General features: G+C 44.6%; 1 protein-coding gene across 3 annotated transcripts in view; it reads left to right on the top strand.

The window, feature by feature from the left end:
• The window catches only part of LSAMP (limbic system associated membrane protein), a 986356-nt gene that overhangs the window by 860135 nt on the left and 106195 nt on the right, over positions 1-20026 (top strand). For all 3 annotated transcript variants that reach the window (XM_059493352.1, XM_059493353.1, XM_059493351.1), the window contains one exon: positions 13383-13508. In XM_059493352.1, the coding sequence (XP_059349335.1) occupies positions 13383-13508 (126 nt within the window). The remainder of the gene's footprint in view (positions 1-13382; positions 13509-20026) is intronic.

The raw sequence follows: 20026 nt of genomic DNA, 5'->3' as shown, positions 1-20026 counted from the left end.
CTGACCATCATCTGTGAGCACAAGGTTTGCAAAAGCTCCTGTATGGGAAATGGTGAGTTGGATGAAACAAAGGAAAGGGGTAAAGACACAGATGCATTTCTCAAATAATTGGATCAGATACTGCTCAGTTTGGGAAGCTGTAGTTGCAGGAGAAGAAAAATGTAATGGGTGAGAGCACTGTACCATTGGTTTTCCTATTCCTCAGTCACATGCAGCAGACTTCGCTGGAGTTCTGAGGGACTGGAAGGAGCCTGTGAGCTCCTCTTTGAAGACATACATGGAATCCTTAAAAAGGTTGGTAAGAATCTCCTTAGCTGTGCAGGAAAGCACCTTGGTGCAGTACTTCCCTGGTACAGCCTGTCAAAGCTGTTCACATCTCAGTGCCATGCTTCCAACTTCAGAGTCAGCAGAGGCCTTTGTGTCCCTCCTGGCTTTCCAGCACAGCCACCCCTCTGTGCCAGAGCTGTGATCTGCTTTACTTCTCTTCCCTTCACATTCCCTCAGTGATGTGGTGCTGTGCTCTACACTCTTTGTCTCCTTTCGCAATGGGGTACTTGGCTTCTTGTCCTCAACGTCTTCCCTCAGCACCTCAAGGGAATTCCTGAGGCTCATATGCAAAGGCATGCGCCTGCCCTGTTTCCCTTGGACCCCCAGCAAGCGTCTCCACTGCCTTTTCCTTTCTTGAACCAAGTCTCTGTCTCTGTCTCTTTATTGTCTCCAGCAGGACTGGATGGACAGCTTGAATCCAAAACAAGCTTACCTGCCCAGCTTGATGGGGAAGCACCTCTCCTTCCCCATTGTCACTACTTCCCTCCTGAGGTAACTCATAAATTGCTCTGAGTCTTTAAATGGGCTGTTATTTCTTCCTTCCATCAGCACTCTCTCACTCTTGACTCACGGTGCAGGTTCAGCTTCAATGAATTTATTGGCATGACAAGGTACACAGGTGATGCCAAAGTTGACAACTTAATTCATCAGCGCTACTGTCTTTCTCTCATCTGCACCACACTGTCAGTCCTTTCCTCTTTCCCCCTCCTCAGCTCTCCTTTCTGTCTGTCTTTCTTTGCCTTTCTGTCTGTCTGGCTGTGTCCCCCTGCCTCCCTCCCTCCCCCTCTGACTGCCTCCCCAGGTGATAGTTAGCTATCTCACACTCAAGACAGTCTGTCTCTCTCAACGAACGGAGACGTCAATCAGAGGGCTCACCGCAGAGGGAGAGGAATTGGTCTTTACAACATGTTGGCTGTTTTCTTGCCTTTGAGCTTGCATGGAAGCAAGGGCTGAGGGCTGCAGTATTCAAACCAACTTACGGAAGCCAAGTTTGCTTTAGGGTTTTTGGGACTCCAGAAGAATGAGGTGTTGTGCTAGACGGATAGAAGAAATGAGAGAAGCCCATCAACCTCAAATGTGTATAGGCAGGTAAAAATATAATTTAAGAAGAAATCCAACATCTTGACAAAATCCTCCCAGAGGGTAAAGTCTCTTTTAAACAGAGTAGCAAATGATCTCTCCATCTCACCCCCCCAGTCCCATAATCCTTTGTTGGCATGGCAATTGCCAAAGTGTATAAAAGAAGAGACAGATCCCTCAGGTATCTGTCAGCACTAGATACAATCTAGCCAGGACAGTGTGTGTGTGGCATTTAATCCTTCATACATCAAGCATATGCCCAGGATATAGTGTCACACCGTATTTGTGCTGCATCCCTTGTGCCTATTTGTCATGAGTGTCTGCGCCCAATCCAGTGGCAGGTTGATCCATCGTGTGATGCCATCTCAGCTATATCTCTGCTTTTCTTCAGGCTTTGGCAGAGTTTTCAGAATTGTGTTCTGATGCAAAGTTTCTTTGTATTTTTTATCACTCTTTGTGCTTTGGGGAAATAATTTTTACAGACTCCAGTATATCATGAGACCATCAGAAGGGAAAGTGTATGAGTGTATCCTTATCATTCATCAGTATCCCTAACTATTGATTACGTTTCTATTCCTGTTCAGATTGCACAGTATTTTGAGAGGCCAGCTTTCTACCTTGGGTTTATGAACCACAGGGCTGATTCTCTCCTTCTCTGCATTTCTTTTCATGTAGGAGTATTTAGTGTTCTCTTTAATTTATACCAGCAGTGAAGCATCAAGCCTGTTTTGTCTGTCTTGCATTTGCTCTTTTTGTTCTGCCAAGGAACTTTTCAGCATGTTAATTCCTCATAAAGAACATGTGGGGCTTTGCATATATTCTTCTCTTACTCTCTTCTCACTTGGTGGAGCTGTTGATGGATAAGGCATCATACCTCTTGTGACACCAGTAGGGTACCAGTCTCTGGGAATGCTGTATATCTTGCACACACTGGTTCCCTAAGAGTGAGAATGAGAGCTGAGCCTTACATAGGTGGAGCACAAGTGTGTAGAACAATTACTAAATGTGGACTACCAGACCACCTGAGTGATTCCTTCAGTTTTTTAGTAGTGTTGCTTACCTTCAAAACTGTGCTTTTACAGAGGCTCAGATGTGCATGTGCTGTCACAGTAAAGAGACATGGCTTGTGTTTTACATGGGACTTAGTTTTTGATTCCCTACTGCAGTTGGAAGTGAATGCAGTTTTTTGTTTGTGTTCTTTGTTGAAAATCAGAGGAGATACCTCATTCCTGCTCTGCAGCCAGTAGCACTGGATTTCTGGAGTGGCAAGTATCTGCTTGCAGAACCTTAGATAAAAGTTGTCGGTAAAGATGTTGTCCCACTAAACATAAAGGTGCTGGCAACCCTTCTGGATATAACCTCATCCTCCTGAATGGACAGTGTAGTCTAGGATGATATTTTAGCAGGAAGGTTGGACCAATGACCCATTGTGACCTCTTCCAACCTTATCCATTCTGTGATTCCCTCAGTTTGTAACACTAAGAGACCAGCAAACCATTAACTTTGAAGAGGGCGGCCTTGAACCACTCTGGGGGAAGAAGGCAGTGTTTTTATGTGTTCTAGTAAAGCTGCAGACAAAGAATAAGCCTCATTCCTGGCAGTCTGGGAGAAATTCTCCTTTAATTGAAATGGCACCAATTCAATGTCATATGTTTACAGAGCAAAGCTCTTGGGATTCATCCCTTCCCTCCCTTTGAGGTTGTCTGCATGTATGCAGCACATCTTTACCACACAGCAAAGCTTGGAAAGGGAAACAGTGGGAAAATTCCAAGGTGTCAAGGTGTTCTTGCATGTGGCTGAACCAAAACAGTGCAATCGCTTTTGGCAGAGAAGCTCCACCTGCAGAAACTGTCCTTCTCAGAAAACTTGGCTCTTGGTTGCTTTGTGGGAAGGAGATCACCACAATTACATCTCAGCTCTAGCCAGCTGCCTATGTTGTTCAAAGATACCTTTACTTCAGGAGTACTGCATTTGTTTTTTCTTCTTTTCTGCTGGATCAGACTTGCAGAGATGAGCATTTCTGGCAGGAGGGATTCTTTGCTTTGAACTCTTTGGCTTTCCCTTCTCAAATGGCTGATGATAACACCCTGGGCTTTAGAAATGAGGCTGCTGCAGCTATCACCAAGCTCAACAATGGCTAGCAAATGAAGGTCTCACAGCTGGTGTTTCATAACTGTGAGTGGTGGGAAAGGCCAACATCTCTGGATACAGAAATAGTGACAATGCAATCCCAGAAAGCCAATTGTACTGGGCTGCACCCAAAGCAGCGTGGCCAGCAGGGTGAGAGAGGGGATTCTGCCCCTCTGCTCTGCTCTGTGAGACCCTCACCAGGAGTGCTGCATCCAGCTCTGGAGTCCTCAGCACAGGGAGGGCATGGATCTGTTGGAGTGAGCCCAGAGGAGGGATACCAAGGTGATTAGAGGGGTGGAGCATCTCTTCTACAAGGAGAGGCTGAGAGAATTGTGATTGTTCTTCAGCATGGAGAACAGAAGGCTTCAAGGTGACCTAATTTTCAGTGCCTCCCTGTAACTAAAGGATCTTACAAGAAAGATGGAGGAGAATATCGACAAGAGTGACAGGTTCGGGAAATGGCTTCAAACTGAAAGAGGTCAGGTTTAGATTATGTGTTAGAAAGAAATTGTTCACTTTGACAGTGATGAGGCACTGGAACAGGTTGCCGAGAGATGTGGATGCCACATCCCTAGAAATGTTCAAGGCCAGGTTAGATGAAGCTCTGAGAAACCTGATCTAGTAAAAGATGTCCCTGGCCACAGCAGGGGAGTTGGAACTAGATGATTTTAGGTTTAATATCCATTCCAACCCAAGATATTCTGTGATTCTGTGTAAAAGTGCCAGTATGGGATTATTATCTTTGTTCTTCATACTTTTAACTGAAAGCAAATCCAGTATTTCCAAAGTGCTGCTGTAGTTTTCTGCTCCTCCAGAATCCTGAAAGCTATCTTGAAAGGTGGTTACAGCAAGCTGTCCTGCTCCATTTTGCTCACTTCAATGTGTGAGAAAGGAAAGCCTGCTAATAAAAAATATTTTACATGTACTACATGCATTTGAGTGAGAGGCTTGTCACTGCAAACATGCCTCGGTTGAAACTGAGCCAGATCCTTGGGTATGTGGTATCCACAAGACTTTGAGAGCCATATTTATCACCCTGTGGCTTGTCAAAGAGGATGTGGGATAAACCATGGGCAGTCAAGGGAATCTGAGAACAGCCCTTGAAGAGAGATGGCCTCTGTGTGGATGTTCATCAGTGGTTCATGATGGTTGTTCTGTTGGTTGTACACTGTCCCTAATGAGCTGAATATAAACAGCACAAGATCTGAAAACAAACAAACAATTTGGCTCTGTTTCTCTAGCCAGAGTGGGGTATTAGCTGAAACTAAATTACTTCCCCACTTGCCTTTTTAGGATCTTTTCTTGACCTGTACCTCTTGCCCTGGAATGACATAGGCTTTTCTCTGTTATTTTTTCCTCCTCATACCTGGCCAGTGCTCCCTAATCTATGTCCCAAAGAAGGAGTTAGCAGGCAGGAGCCAAGGCCTGATGGGACTCAGTTGAAAACCCATAATCTTGGGAATTTTCTTCCCAACTGACTAATAAAGCATTTCTCTTCTGGCTGCGGCATTTCCTTGAAGCCATCACCCATTCTTGCTGTAAAACGACTTGTCCAGAGGTGAACAACATCACAGGAGAAGCTCCCTTGGCTCTGAATCAAGCCCTAGAAAGGCTGCATCTTAGGACTCAGCTGCGGGCCATATACATCCAATATGCTTAATGTTCCTGTGAACAGGTTCTTCTTAAGAAAATTCTCAGAAATGTCTTTGGAGGACCTGAACACCAAGGACAACTTTTCTTACAGGATTTCTCTTCCAGGATGGCTGATTATGTCTACAAAAAGAAAGATCTTTTTTATTGTTTCTGTCCCATAAGTAAATACTTACCAGATTTTAAAAGAACAGTTTAAGGGAATATGTAAACACACTTGAAACAAAGACCAAAAGCTGTGTACATCTGCAGTCCTTAAAATGTTTGGGATTAGGTGGCATTTCAAGAGTTAATCCCTGGGGATTAGCATGGCAAGCACTTCTGTTGTTGTTTACACATGTCCTGTGAGGAAGGCTGTGTTGTCACAGCAGGCTCCTCTAGGAGGGTTGGCCATAAAGCTCTTGAAGTCAGTTTTACAAGCAGAAAGAGCTGCAGCAGCGCAAATAAGTGCAAGTGCACAGAGCAGTGCTTTAAAGACAGTAGCTGCAGATGAGTGGCATAAATTCAGTATGCTAATAGAAAAGAAAGGGAAGGGTTGTAGCAGAGAACTTCATATGCAGAGGTGCATATCTGGTGATAAGCAGATATTGGGCATATGCCTGGCTTGTGTTTTGTGCTTTCATTTACATGCTGAGCGGATAACTGAGAACCTGCTCTCCTGGACTGCATCAGGATCCAAAATGTGGGTTCTGTAAACCTGTGCTTGGGGAGGGCACACCAAAAAGCCAGGTGTGGGTGAAATACAATCAGCACTGGGTAAAAGCTGGAGCTTAGGCTCAGAGCTGGAGATGCTTTACAGTGCAAGGCTGGCATCCAGTTTTCAAGTGGAGGTGCTGGGCTATGAACAGGAGTGAGACTGCTTTTAACCCTGACCTATACTGTCACCTTAGTGCACTGATAAACAAGGCTGGCTTGAGATTTAAGATGTTCCTTTCTGTGTTTCTTTCAGTGTGGAAGCTAAATAATTTCTCTCTTGAAAATTTAGTGGAGACAAGTTTATAAAAAGTAAAATCAGTGATGATGAGTGTAAAGAATTGAGCCCAGTTCTGTGCTGTCTTTTTCAACAGCTCAGGAATGGGACAGTGTAACACCTTCACACACTGTGCTGCTCTCTGCTAAGAAAGAAAGAATGTACTGAAAGGGCTTCCCATGCAATGTTATGTGGAAAAAATAGTCCAGACACTATTGGATGAGGCAGAGTATTCCTTTAGACAAAATGTTTTGGCTTGTAAGCTCTTACTCTCCAGTGTGGTGTGCTCTGACATGCTAGCTACCCAGCTCGTGGGTAGCTTTGCACATGGCTTTGATTTACAGGATCCTGTCTGCTTCTCTGCTCCCAGGCAGTGCAATATGCACAGTCCCCATCTGGATTTTAAACAATTTCCTGCCTGGTGTCTCAGCGGGTGAGGCTCCAGCTGCTTGATGGGGGAGCTCACCAAGATGCAGGCCCAAGCTAGCAGCCCCTGTGCCTCTCTCTGCCCGGCCTCTCTGGGCATGAGCAGTGATGCTTGATGGAGATCAGCTCCAGCGGTGCAGAGCAGTGGGGGAGCACACTATGGGTTGGGAACTGCAGATCTTTTAAAGTGGCTTCCATGCTCTGGCTGTCATAGACTCTTCCCTAAAGGCCACGTGATGAGGCACTCCCTTTCAGACAACATAAAGAGGGAATTTTTACACCTTGTGGAAACTCTGTAGTGTATTTTGAGAGGTTTTTGTTTCCCAGGGGATTAAAAAACAAAACCAAGCCTTCAGCATTTGCCTCTACTTCACAGAAGCTTGAATGCTGAGTGAGGCATTGGCAGAGTGAAACAAGCCTAACAGAGTAGAAGGTCAGAATGCTCTTTCAGAGTCCACTCTCTTTAATGAAGTTCAGCAACTTCCCTCTCTGCCCTCTCGCTCTGCTGACAGCTTCGTCTCCCTCTGGCTGAGGCTGCAGCGTGAATCAGACCGTAAAAAACACATCTTGGGTCTGATGTCGCATTCCTTCTGTAGAATGCTTCAGAAACATTACCATGCAGCATCCCAAAGGGTGTCTGGATTTTACTTTCCAGCCCTCAGCTTGCTCCCTTTGCGGACTTTAGCATCAACAAGCTGTTTCTTGTTACTGCTGTAAAGAGCTGTGATTAGCCTGCTGCAAGCATAAGAGGGAAATTAAACCATTTAGTTGTGTTTAGCAGCTCAACCCCTTCTTCAGGTTCTCTTTTCACCACTAAACACTTTAACTAAACAATGACTAATGAGGCCAATTTGCTATCAATTAATTGCCCCAGGAAAGGACCCCTAATTGTGGTGAGCAAGGCGGCTGTTCTAAAGTACTGAAGAACCATATGATGGTCAGCATCCCCCCTACCTCTGCTTTGGGGCTTATTAGCGTTTTATATAAAGTGCTGTTAATTGGGATCTGGGGACAAGGAAATAAGAACTCTCAAGGCTAATTGATAGGCACCTGGGGAGGGTTTTAGTGGCTGCAAAGTTCCTTTGACTTTGGAGAGAAGTCCTGATGTTTTCTTTTTTTTTTGCCCTGAGAGCTGGTCACTCCTGTGTATTAGTGGGTGGGACTCTTAATTTTATCCAACAGATGGGGGTCCTACTAGCCTACAGAGAGGAAGGAAATAGGCTGGAGGAAGCAACTAATGAGGATATATGGAAGGAATTGAGAATTTTTCCATTTGTATCCAAGGTGCCCTTTTTCGGACAAGCAGTTAGACCACTTAAATGAAGCTTATGGGCTTTCTTAGGCAGTTGCAGTACTGTTTGCATCTGTGTCTTGGAGGTATTAAGTAGCTTTTGCTGTATTATAGGTCTGTAGACTGGGAATAAGAGCTGTATTTTTTTAATGATTTTGTGACTTATTGACAAAATACTGTACTGTTGAGCAGTTTTGGAATTGGAGACTGGGGAGTAGCTGCCCCACAGTGGAAAGCTCCATCCAAGGCTCTTAGATGTAGGACACTGTTTACCCAGAGGGAAGAGTCCAAGGAGTCTCACTGAATTTCATGCGAGTGCATTTACAAGGCTCAGAGTTTTCTCACTAGGTGTCCACTCTCCCTCTGTTTGCATTTTTTGTTGTCATACCTGACTTGAGTTCCTAGTCCTGTGCTTCCTGCCCTTTTCTCACAAACCCATCCTCCTGCTGCCCTGAGGTGTCATGTGAAGCACCATGAAAGCAGAGTTCTATCAGTGCAAGAGCCAGGGACTAGTGCCCCCAGCCTGTGAGTACCCCTTGTACAACTTCTGCTAAACAGTGGTTCCAACTCCTGCCACTTTGTGCCTGTGCTGTGTCTAGGTTCTCTGATCAAAAGGCAGGGATCTGAACTGTTTGGGAGCTGTGGCATAGGTCAGGTTCAGCATAAACAACATCAGGAAAAGATCTCTAGAAGCAGTGCTTTAGCAAGGGTGGCCTTGGCGCTTTCTTGTGCCATCCCCCATGCACTCCTGGAAAGGCACTAATGAGCTTGTCTCCTGCATGTGAACTTGTGTCTCTTAACCTCACTCATTTACTGACATTAGGGATGTAGCACTGCTCCTTGCCTCCTTCCACAGCCTTGAATCAGAACACTGATCCAGCCCGCCCACACCATCCCAGGTAATATCTCAGGAGGAGTTTTGAGCTCTGAAGGGCTTTGGTCATAAAAGGCAAGGATAACAGCAGCAGATGTTTGTGTGTTTGCTTGTTTGTGGTTTCCTTGCTGCCTTGCGTATGCAGCCCCTGGTCTGTAATAACTGCTATAGAGGGTGTTTTTGTGGAAACAAATCACCTGCTTTCATCTGGAGAGCAACAGTGATTGTGCTGGGGGAGCATGATCTATTTTTCATGTCTCAGTCTTTCTTATTATTTAAATTAATGTGAGTTGCAGTTGTCATGAAGTGAAGGATTGACGGCAATTAACTAGAACAGCCTCAGTACAAGCTGTTTCTACACAAGCCTGTTCTACCCAGCTCTGTCACTGTATCTTTCTTCGGACTTAAAATCTGCCACACCAGCTCTGACCTTGTACCCCTCCTGCCCTGCTGCCCTCCCAGTCCAGGGCACCCTACAGTATCTCTGCCCTTGTCTCACTCCTGCCTTGCAGCTCTCCATCCCTTCCAATGTGAGCTTCTCTCATGGAGAATGGCCGCTGGTTACTTTGGGATTTGTTATTTGCTGTCAGTGACATGGAAGATGAGATGCTGGGCTGGCATCAGCCTTGTGCCGTAGATGTGAAATGTAGAAGAAACAAATATGTGAGTTTTAAGCCATGCCTCTCAGTGTTCATTCCCATCTCTCCAGAATCAGTTCCTGCTGTGGGCAGGGCATCCTCCCTGTCTGGGGATGGAGAAGTGGGGTACTATAGCGTACTTCCTTTCATGGTTCTGCTCCCCACCCCAACCAGGGGCATCCCAAGCACATTGTAATGGATACTTGATATGATTTACACTAAAAGAGCAGAAAAATATGTCAATCCTATCTTTTTCAGCAGTACCTAAGACCCTGGCAGTGCTTTCCCTTGGAACCAGAGGGGTCCTTGGAGCCAGACGGGTCTAGCAGCAGCCTGTTTTACCCTGAAGTAAAAAGTTGTTAGTCAAATTATGAAAATGCCTGTAAGTGCTGTTGTGCTGTAGTATTTGCCCTGCTGTGGGGCTGCAGCTTGTGGGTTTGCCCGTGCTAATGGTTCGGAGAGACCAGTCACAAAAGAATTTTACACTTGAGGGTCAATAGGAGATGGCTGGGCAAATGCAGGCTGTGACACCCAGGAGATTCTGGTCCCAGGAGGTTTTATTCTCAGCAATTCTTCTTTCAGCTGTCTGGGACCTGTGAAAACATAATACAACCCACACATGGGGAAAAATAATAAGGTCAAAGCTTCTCATTTTAAGGTTGTCCTAAAAAGGTGTGTGCAAAGTAATGACAAGTGCCAAGGAGGCAATGCTAACTGTTGCTGGTGCTGACAGTTCTGGCATTTTAACATGCTGGCTTGACGCCCTGAAAATTAAAAGTCTCTGACTTTTTATCTGAGTGAAATTATTGTCCACTGGCCTTGGATTCTAAACAGATGAAGCCAAGCCAGGTTTTAAATTCAGAGGGAAATTATTTTCTGCCCTATTCCCCCTTGTCTTAGCCTTTCCTTGCCTTCTGACTGAGGTGCCAGCTGAAAGGAACCAGCCATTATATTCCTAACAGGATTTCAGTCTTGGATGTCCTTTTCACCCTCATCTGAAAAAGTGGCAAGACAGATATGATCATCTGGACACATGCTCTTCCTCTTGGGCATTCGGTAGGCATGGTCAAAACTGCTTGTGCTGGCTGAGTTTATTTGATCCTCTGTGAAGTAAAATGTCTTGACGGCTTTGGAGAGTGGCAGTTTATACATGTCCCAGCTGGAGCTCTGCTGCTGCCCTGTAGTGGCTTTTGCTGCTCTTTCCTCAGCCATTTTGGCTGGCATTGCACCATTCTACTAGGACTTCACACTGGCCCACAGCTTCACCTGCTAGTCCTGCTTTAGCTTAGCCCTTCTTGGTTTGTTGCATGGCTTTTTTTCCTTATGCAAATGTTAACCCCTTGAGGTTGCAATAGTATTCCCAAAATGTGGTATAGCCACTGGTTTTACTCCTGGGCTCTCCTTACCCAGTGAGCACCATGGATAAATTGTGCTCCAAAGTCACTGTCCTTGTGTCCCCTGACAGAATACCTGGACCACAACTTTACCAGAAATAGCAGCCTCTGATGTTCTTTCCCAGACTAAGCCCCCCTGTCCTCTCTTGTGCATGTTGGTCTTCTATCAGGTCAGAGGTGGCCTTCCAAGTTGCTTTGTTCTCAGTAAGAGTAGCACTTTGGATTTTGGCACCAGAACTGTCAGGGCTCTGCCAGCCTGCAGGTTTGCTAGCTGGAACAATGGGCAGGTCTGTCCTGAGCCATAGAACAGGATGTTCCCCTCATCCACTGGAAAAGAAAGGAAGTGAGTTTTCTGTATCTCCAGAGATAAGTTTCCATCCCCTCTCTGAGGAGCCCTTTTTGAAAGTAAAAGCTTTTCCCTTGAGTCAGAATTTTCCCTAAATTGCAGCTCATGTTAGCTGTTTTTCAGTGTTCACTGCACACCTTTGAGAAAAGCCTGCCTCTGTCTTTTCTGCACGTTCTCACTCACTTTTTTTAGAGAGCAGCAAGATCTCCCTCAGCCTTCTCTTTTTCAAGACTGAACAGACCCATCTGTCTTAGGTTCTCCCATCTTGGGAGCCTTCCAGTGGACTTGCTCCAGTGTGTCTATGGCCTTCTTGTTCTGGGGAGCCCCAAACTGATCTAGTGCCTGAGATGCTGTCTCATAAGCACCATGTAAAGGGTTTTAGACAGTTCCTTCCACTTGGGGGTTATACTCTTGCTAATGCAACCCAGGATGTTTGGTCTTTGCTGCAAGGGCATACTGCTAACTCATGCTGAACCTGAAGGACTCCCATGTGTGACTGCTTGAGCCTTGAAATTTTTCCCTTCCTGAAAATATCAATGTGGTTGGTCCCTAAAGAAGGATTGTTATTGTGAGGCTTATACTACCTGTCTAACGCAGTATTGCCTCTTCTTAATCAAGTAATTGGTAACAACCACCAAGGAACAACAGTGATGCTGTGATATCTCTGATCCTTACATCTGAGCTAGTTCACCATCCAGACCTGTGTACATGCCAACCACTGCTTTGCAATTTTATTCCTCTCCTTTCCTGCCTGTCTTTCTTAGAAAGCCTGTATCTGAGTTACATGCCAGCCCTGAGCTGTCTCAGCCCAGCTCCAACATCCCAATGATTTTTCACACACATTCCTCTGTGAATCTGTGTGAACATCAGATTCCTGCTGGTTTTCCACCACGATGCTTGCAGTGGTGCACAGGCATTTGAGGTGGGTCCCCAGCTGTCCTGCTTTCACAAGGCATGCAAAAGCCTTCCCCATTGTGCTGCCCCTGGCTGCTCCCTCACTGCCCTCTGCATTGTCACTTCTCCACAGGTCACGATGACCCTTCCCCAGTGCCCCTGCCTTTAATCTCTCCTTGCCTGCCTGAGTGAGCCTGTTGGGAAATAGATGTCTGCCTCACTTTACTCAACAGTCCCCTTCCTTCACGGGGGTCCCGTGGCCATAGATACTCAAATGTTGTCTGCGAGTTTGGGGCCTACAGAGAGGGGCTAATGAGCTGTGGGTTGTAAACAACATTCCTGTGAATCCAGCAACACAGCTGGAAGTAGTGAGTTGCTCTCTTCAGGCTTCATTTCCTTTTCCCCACCTAGCTTATAGGCAGTGTTGCTTCAAAAGGACCATCAGCCACTCCTGCCAGGCAGGGGGAAGGGGAAGCTGCTGTCTGTTTACTCTGTGGTAAGCAAAGCAGAAAATTATGTTGTTTCATTCCTCGCTACACACAAATTTGGAAGCTGAAAATATATTTAAAAAAAACAAACTAGAGGATTCCTTTTTAGTGAAAATCCCTCACCACCTGACATGGGGTGTGAAGCATGGAAGCAAGACATGGGTGTGAGAGAGGGAAGACTGCAGCAGCTGGCACACTCCACACCTGGAAGTGCCTGTTCAGGTCCCAGTTCATGGTCACTCTGGTACCATGACACAAACTCAGTTTGGAAAGTTTTTAAGGATCTTGAATGTCCAAGTCATGGCTGATCTTGTGAATCTTAAAGATTCTACTGTGCCTTTGGTGCTCTGCCATGGGTGGTGCAGTCATCCAGAGACTGCCTACTGCAGGTAGCCCATGGGGGATCCCTCTTGGCTGAAAGGTGTCACAGAAACCAATAACTAATTCACCCTTTGAGTCAGTGCCTTGAAGCCTGGCATCCCACAGGAGGATGCAGAATTCCATCTGGGGCTCCCCAGAGTGTAAAAATTAGCTGGGATGATACTTGGAGCCTGCTGGTCCCTTCCAGGTAGCCTTGAGGTAGGCAGGAAAGTTCTGAGAGGTCATTTTATGAAGACCCCCAAACTTGTGCAAACACAAAGCTACAGTTGCAGCACAGGCTGTTTCTAGCTGCAGACCCTTGAAATACAAACTACACACCGGTACATACTACTCTGATGTAATTTCAGAAACCCAGCTAGTAGTGAGAGGGGTGCAGCCTGTGAGGTGAGTTTGTGGCTGGCTCTGGTTAATAGGTAGGAAATTGATTAGGCTAGGCAAGCTGCCCTCCAAAATTCTGCTTATAACAAGGTCAAACTTTCTTTTGTCTTTGCAGTTCCACCAAAGATCTCCAATATTTCCTCGGACATCACCGTGAATGAGGGCAGCAATGTGACCCTGGTTTGCATGGCAAATGGGCGTCCTGAGCCTGTCATCACCTGGAGGCACCTCACTCCCACAGGTAAGAAATCCAACTGGATTCAATTTGTGATCTGTACAGTAGTTCCCTTCTCTTCCAGCATCAAAGAAAATTTCAGTAGCAATATAGGCAGCTATAGAAAAGTGGCAAGAATCTTAAATGTACTTCAAGATTGTTTTGCAGTATGAATTCCCAGGCACAATAATCAGGTTTTCCAAGTGAACAAATGAAATTACTTCAGTAGATGCTCTGCAGAATTGGACCTGTAATTCTATTTAGCTTAGATGTTCATCTAGTTGTCCCAATCTCTACCGCTGGTACTGCACAGCACAGTGGTGGAGATGAAATGCTGCTGGTGCTAGACTGAGGGAAAAGGATTTCTGTTGAGACATTGCATAAAAGAGGTTCTTTATGAAAACCATGGGATTTGCTTCCTACTGATTTGCCTTAAAAGGGAGAGGCAAACAGTAGCCCAGTTCATACTGCTCTCCACTTTGGCAGATAGCCAAAAGTCCTGTGTCTTCTGAGGTGACTAAAGAAGGCAATTGATCTTCAAGGTGAGTGAAGAGCAGAATGGTAAGAGAATAAAGGAGAACTCACCATCTTTGTTCTGCCATCTGACTGTGCCCTCCATGCTCAAGGATGTGGCAAGGTTGGGAGAAGGATATCTTTTTAGTAGCCAGACTAAAAGGGGGTTAGCAGCTTGGGTACCTTCAACCCCTAAAGATTTAACAGTAGGATGTGAACAAGAGGTAGGTTTCTATCCTTCCGTATCATGTCCTTGGAGGAGAGAAAAATTCTTTATCTGATTTCTTTTCTGATCAGATATACTTTTATCTAAAATGCGTGGGGAAAGCATTGATTAGCCCCATATGAATGATCTTCTGTGATACTCCTACATATGTAAAGGGTTAAAGAGGATTTGAGGGAGGCAGAGAACAAACATTCTGCATATGCTACAGTTAGTCCAGCTTTCTACTGCAGTTCAGCAGCCAGAAAAGAGGAGAAAAGTGAGCCAGAAAGTGTTGCAGAAAGAAAGTTGGAGAGAGAAAGGTAGAATGACACATTGGAACAGAGCTTAATCTAAGGGCTACATCCAGAAGCCCCTGGATTTGGAGCCTGTGGTTGAGATTGGGGTTACTTAAATTCCTGTCTTGTGTCTTCAGCCAAACCAAAGTTCTCCTGAGCTTTCATGTATATGAAAGCTAGATAAGCAGTCTGTATTTCTGGCCCATTTCTTGCAATACCAAGAGAAAAAAGATGGGGAAAGCCTGCCAAGAGGAGGTGAGAGCAGGGCTGACTAGGGGAACACTAATCATCTGTGGTATTATCATCACTACCTGACTTTTCTCTTCTGTTTTTTGCTTTTTTTTCTAAATTAAGTATGACTGTGCCATTTACATTCATAGGAGAAGAGAACTTTTTTTTTTCATTTTTAATTATGTATATAGAATCTTCTCGCTGTGATATTTCTGTTCTTAAGGTTTACTTCATATCAAATCTTCCATATTACCGCTGCATCAGTCTTTAAGTTCTCTTTCTTGTATCCAACTAAAAGATACTCCCTAGCTACTCTGTGAGCACAGCCTAACACTGAGTTAAGGGCGTTAAATCTTCATAAAATCTAAGATCTGGTACACATGAGATGCTTTCTTCAGAGCAGTGAGAAGATTCTTGTCCTGACTCATCATTTTGGCTGTTGCTGCTTTGTGGGAGTTTTTTTCATTTGTACCACCTATTTCACTGTATCAGACAGATGATTTTTTTTTCCTCCTTTTTTACAAAAGTCTCCACAGAACAAATCCTCGCTCTGGCTCTCCCCTCTAGTTAGCAATAGAACTGAAGAATCCCATCCCTACTCTGACTGTGGGGACAGTTTTCTTGGCTCTGTTCAGTTTTCCAGCATGTCCCTTCACATTTTTCTCCCATGCTGTGTGTCTCAGAGGTGTTGCCTTGTTGGCAACCCTCAGCACCATCTCACTGACTTCTTTCCAATCCCTCCTCAGTCCTCCTCCCTACAGTGAAGCCTGCCAAGCACCTCCTGTGTAACAAACTAGAGGTTATGATGAAGGGCAGGCAGTCCTCAGTCTGTCACCTCCATGTGTTACTGATTGTGGTTCTTTCTTTTTCCCCATCTGAACCCATCTGCTGTCTTTTACAGATACAGAGGAACTGCTTTCAGGCAGACATCAGGTCTTTGAGCAGCATAAAGCCCAGTAAGACACTTGTCTCAAAATGGGAGACAGAAGGGCTTCTTTTAAATGTTTTCCTTGAGGTTGACAATTAATATAAATTCCAAATCCCTTCCAGAGCTGCTGCAGTTGGAAACGTGTCTTATCTTGGAATCTCCCTTTTCCAGAACTGCAAGGCATTTTGGCTCCATTTATGCGAGTTTTGAAGACATCTGCTATGCATCAAAGAGCTATTTTAGATCATTGTAAAGGTTTCTAAAATATATCTCTCTCCTTCAATGTTTTTCATGGTTAAACTTGTGACTGCAGAACTGGAAGAAAGAGTGTTATTGATCTTGTGTGGGAGGTTTTGAATGGCCAGGTAGTGGAATTAAACCCGTATCAAGGGGCGAGAGGGTCAAATTACTTTTTTTCTTTGTGCACTCTCTTCAAGGAGTTCATTAGCAACTTTGTCTGCTGTTTCTTTAATTCATTGACTTAATGAATAGAGTTTGTTGGCTAATTACCTGAGTTAGGACCACAGAAATGGTTGAATTCTTGTTGGCTGGGAAGTAGAAGATACAAATGCAAAGGGAAGGCAGTATTGGTACTTAGGCAGGAAAGGTAGGGATGTGTGTGATAGTTCATTTAAATGCTGCAATCATAGCTTAGTTATCTGCTTATCTGGGAAGCTAAAAAAAATTGATTTATAAATTGCTGTGTTGCTTCCTGTTCTGGTTCTTCAGTGAGCAGTTGAACCAGACATTTTTCTCACTTCAAGTCCTGATCCCCTCAAGCAGCCCACAGGAAAAAAAACCTCTCCTAACCCTGTGAGAAAGCTAAAGTGTGACTGAGGTTGATGACTGTAGCACTGACACCGGGGAGGATGGCAGGTAAGAGGAAAAATAATAATTCAATGGCAAAAGACATTACAGATCAGCTTTAATTTGATGAAAGCAAGAATGACATTCCTTGGAATGATGCAAGTCCTTGCTCTCCTCTTACATTCCTCTTCAGATGATTGGCAGATTATATTTTGACAGAGCAGGTAGAGAGAATCACTAAGACCCTTTTCTTTTTCACCTGAGAGGCCAACATTGGCAACCTGGTCTGAGTACTTGTGGATAATTTAACAGGCATTGTCTGGGAGCACAAACAGCTTCATTAGCTCTTCTCCTCCGGCCAGCAGAGCTCTTTTCTGGGATCACTGACCTGCACCTTCCAGCAGCAGGCCAGCAGGTCCCTCCCTGCACATAGTCTGATCCCTTTCCTGTGATTCAGGACACAGCTGCAGGCTTGTTAAGCCTGCCATACCTGCTGACTTTTGCCACCCTGGTTTGTGATGGTAAGCCATGGCAAAGTCCACAAAACTGAAGATCTGAACTGGATTTGTCAGGAAATTGTGATGTGTTCAGTTAGAGTGGGGGTGAGTATTGATGGTGTGCTATGCAGTCTGCATGAATTAGCAGTTGTCAGCATGAGGAATACTTCACTAGGGAACACTCCATAGTCTCATCTCTTGAAAGGGACAAAACCACTCCATAGTCTCATCTCTTGAAAGGGACAAAACCCAGATTCTTTGTACCAAGAGTGGATGGTACCCTGTTGTTTTATTCTCCTTTATATTAGCTCATAACCTGCCTAATCCATGCCCCACAAAGGTATAGATTATTTTTTGTCACTGAATGCAATAACCTCAAATACCCCATAGCTGCACCACATCCTGGACAAAGTCCCGACACAGAACCGTTTATCACTTATCACACTTACGTGGTCTGTGAGGGATACTACAGGCAGCCTACCCATCTGTGGGTAGTTATGTTAGAAGGAACTCTGTTTTCCCTGTACGTTGCACCAGGATAACAAGTAACACAGCCAAGAAAAGACTCCAGTGAAATAGTTCAGAGATGGTAGCCAATGCCTGCTTTCAAGCCCCTCTTAGTTTTACTTCACGTCTCTACTGACTTATGTTTATTCAGGCTAATGTGTTTTCTCCCTGCTTGCAAGCTGCTGAGATCACAGTCCAGAGTATAATTTATCATTTCTCATCTCTATGTCTTATTCAGAGCCAAGCTAGGTGCCTGGTTGACTGAAAAAGAGCTTTCTGGGAAGAAGAAAAATTAATGTACGTTCATATCCTTACCAATGAACTCTCAAGGGAAGCCCTAAAGAGTGGCCTCTCGTGAATCGGGTTTGCAGAAATATGAACATGGACAGTTGTTGCAAGGTCTCTGGATTACCAGAGATCTCACTGCCAATCCTTTTGCTGTGCATGGGCAGGCAAATGCAGAAGAAAAAGCCATCTCCTGTCTTGAGAAGTTTATACTTGAGAGCTCACGAGAGCAGTACCATTCGTGTTTCTGCCTCTTTGCCACAAAGCATCAGTGATTGAAACCTTCCCAAGGGCCTTGCTTGTGGGTGCTCTGGCAAGTGCCTTTAGGAGCCATGCTGATGGCAGCCTGCGAGCTGGTGACAGGGAGACAAAGCTATATTGACTAAAGTTGAGGGATTGAGTTACCAGCTGAGGAGCAAGCAATTCCTTTTTCCTAGAGAAGCTACAGAGTATGAAACCTGTATAAAGCCACTAGGTATCCCATTCTGGATCCAACTTCCTTGGCCTCCACCCAGCAAGGCCACTTGATGAAGAAGAAAACATCCTGGATTCTTCCAAATTCCACCTGACAGTCTAAAGAAACCCACTTTGGCTCAGAAAAAGAGCTTAGTTATTACAGTGGTAATCACACCATAAGAAGAACCAGTCTAGTGCAAAGCAGATAAGTATTGATTGCAACACCCAAGTTTCATGTCACAGCATCAAATGAAAGGAGATGAGAAGGCTTGTCAAATATGCCAGTCTGATTCTCCCTAGAGGGTGCTAGAAATTCACATTGAGTCTTAGGGAATTTACCGTAGCCTGGGAAGTTTAGGAGGGATAGAGAATACAGAACTGTGCCTGCATGCCCTGTGTAATTAAGATGGTATACATATAATATGTTTATAAACAGCTGTAGAACTCATTGCTATGGAAAGTTATTTAAAGACAAGAACTTGGCAAGACTCAACCAGCTTGTGTATTCCTGAGGATAATGTGAACAAATCTGGATATTCTTGTTATTCACAATAAAAATGTTGAAAAGGATGTTAAACTTCATGCTTTGGGGCTCAGAGATCAGAATAAGACCTGAAGTGAAAGAGACAGATTATCTCACACCCCTGCTCACTTGTGTATTTTCCTTCAGTGCGTGGCAGTCTCCTTGTAGAGCTGAGCATTGAAGCAAAAGGAGACAGAGAGCTTTCTGAAGGCATCAGTTAAGAAGGCCGTATTGGTCACAATGGGCAACTTTGATCATTATGTCCTGTGTTGGCTTGCTTCTCATTGCTGCCTAAGTCCAAAGCCTTGTTGCTTCACTTTGTCCTGCACAGGGAAACCCAGTTCATGCCCAAAGTAACAAGCAGAAAACCCTCAGCCAGAGACCACAAGTCAGCCCTGTGGTCAGTAGGTAGCGGTGGGAAGCAGATTTTCTGGTTATCTAAAGCATTTGTATTTAGGCCATCTTTCTGCTGCTCTCCTAAACCCTTAGTAAAACAGTTGTAGAGAAAAGCAGCCTTGTTTTGGGAAGCATGGGGTGGGGTTTTTTTTGTTTGGATTTGCTGTGGGTTTTATGACATTACTGTGCCAGTTCTTATTTCACAACCTTCCCCCCATGAAACTGTCTCAGGAAACTTGAAGTTTACAAGATATTTGTTTAACAAAACAACTGAGGCAACTGATGGTTTTTTAAACAGATCTTCTTTTCCTCTCTTTTTTTCCCATTCTTTCATGTTCAAAATACTTTCTGGTAAAACATCTTCCACAGAGACCTTGCACTTTACCTCTTATACACTCCCAGTTTGTTTTAGCACACTTTCTGAGATGTCTTTTTCTCTCTATTTAGTCTTCATCTTATCCAATATGTAAGGAAAAAAAAACAAAAAAGGAAGAGGATGCTGGCTCATAAAGAGCCTGGGAAACAAGCCAAACTTTCAACTTTTTCAGGTCTTCTCCAGAAGGCATCTAAAGTTGTTTCAACCTCTATTTGCTTCCCACTAACACTTTTTCCACATTTCTTATATTTTTAGAGGTCTGTTTTTCCTAAGGCCCACAAGCTAGATTCACATTGCCTCCTTCCTCACCTGTAAGGGACTTAAGTTGTGATAGTTCTCTCTCCCCAGCTCACTTTATGTTCTTTCTTCTATGCCCAGTAACCCATGCACTGCACAGGGATCCTTCCTCTTGTAATCACCTTGCAATAATGCCCCATTTGATTACCGTGGGCTGTGATGCTGTTGCAGTACAAGCACTGTTTATGCATTAAATGTTCATTTTTTAAACAGCTTTTATTTCTCTCT

Source organism: Ammospiza nelsoni, chromosome 2 (genome assembly GCF_027579445.1).
Source record: "Ammospiza nelsoni isolate bAmmNel1 chromosome 2, bAmmNel1.pri, whole genome shotgun sequence".
NCBI classification, from domain to species: domain Eukaryota; kingdom Metazoa; phylum Chordata; class Aves; order Passeriformes; family Passerellidae; genus Ammospiza; species Ammospiza nelsoni.
This window is presented reverse-complemented; position numbering and strand designations above follow the sequence as displayed.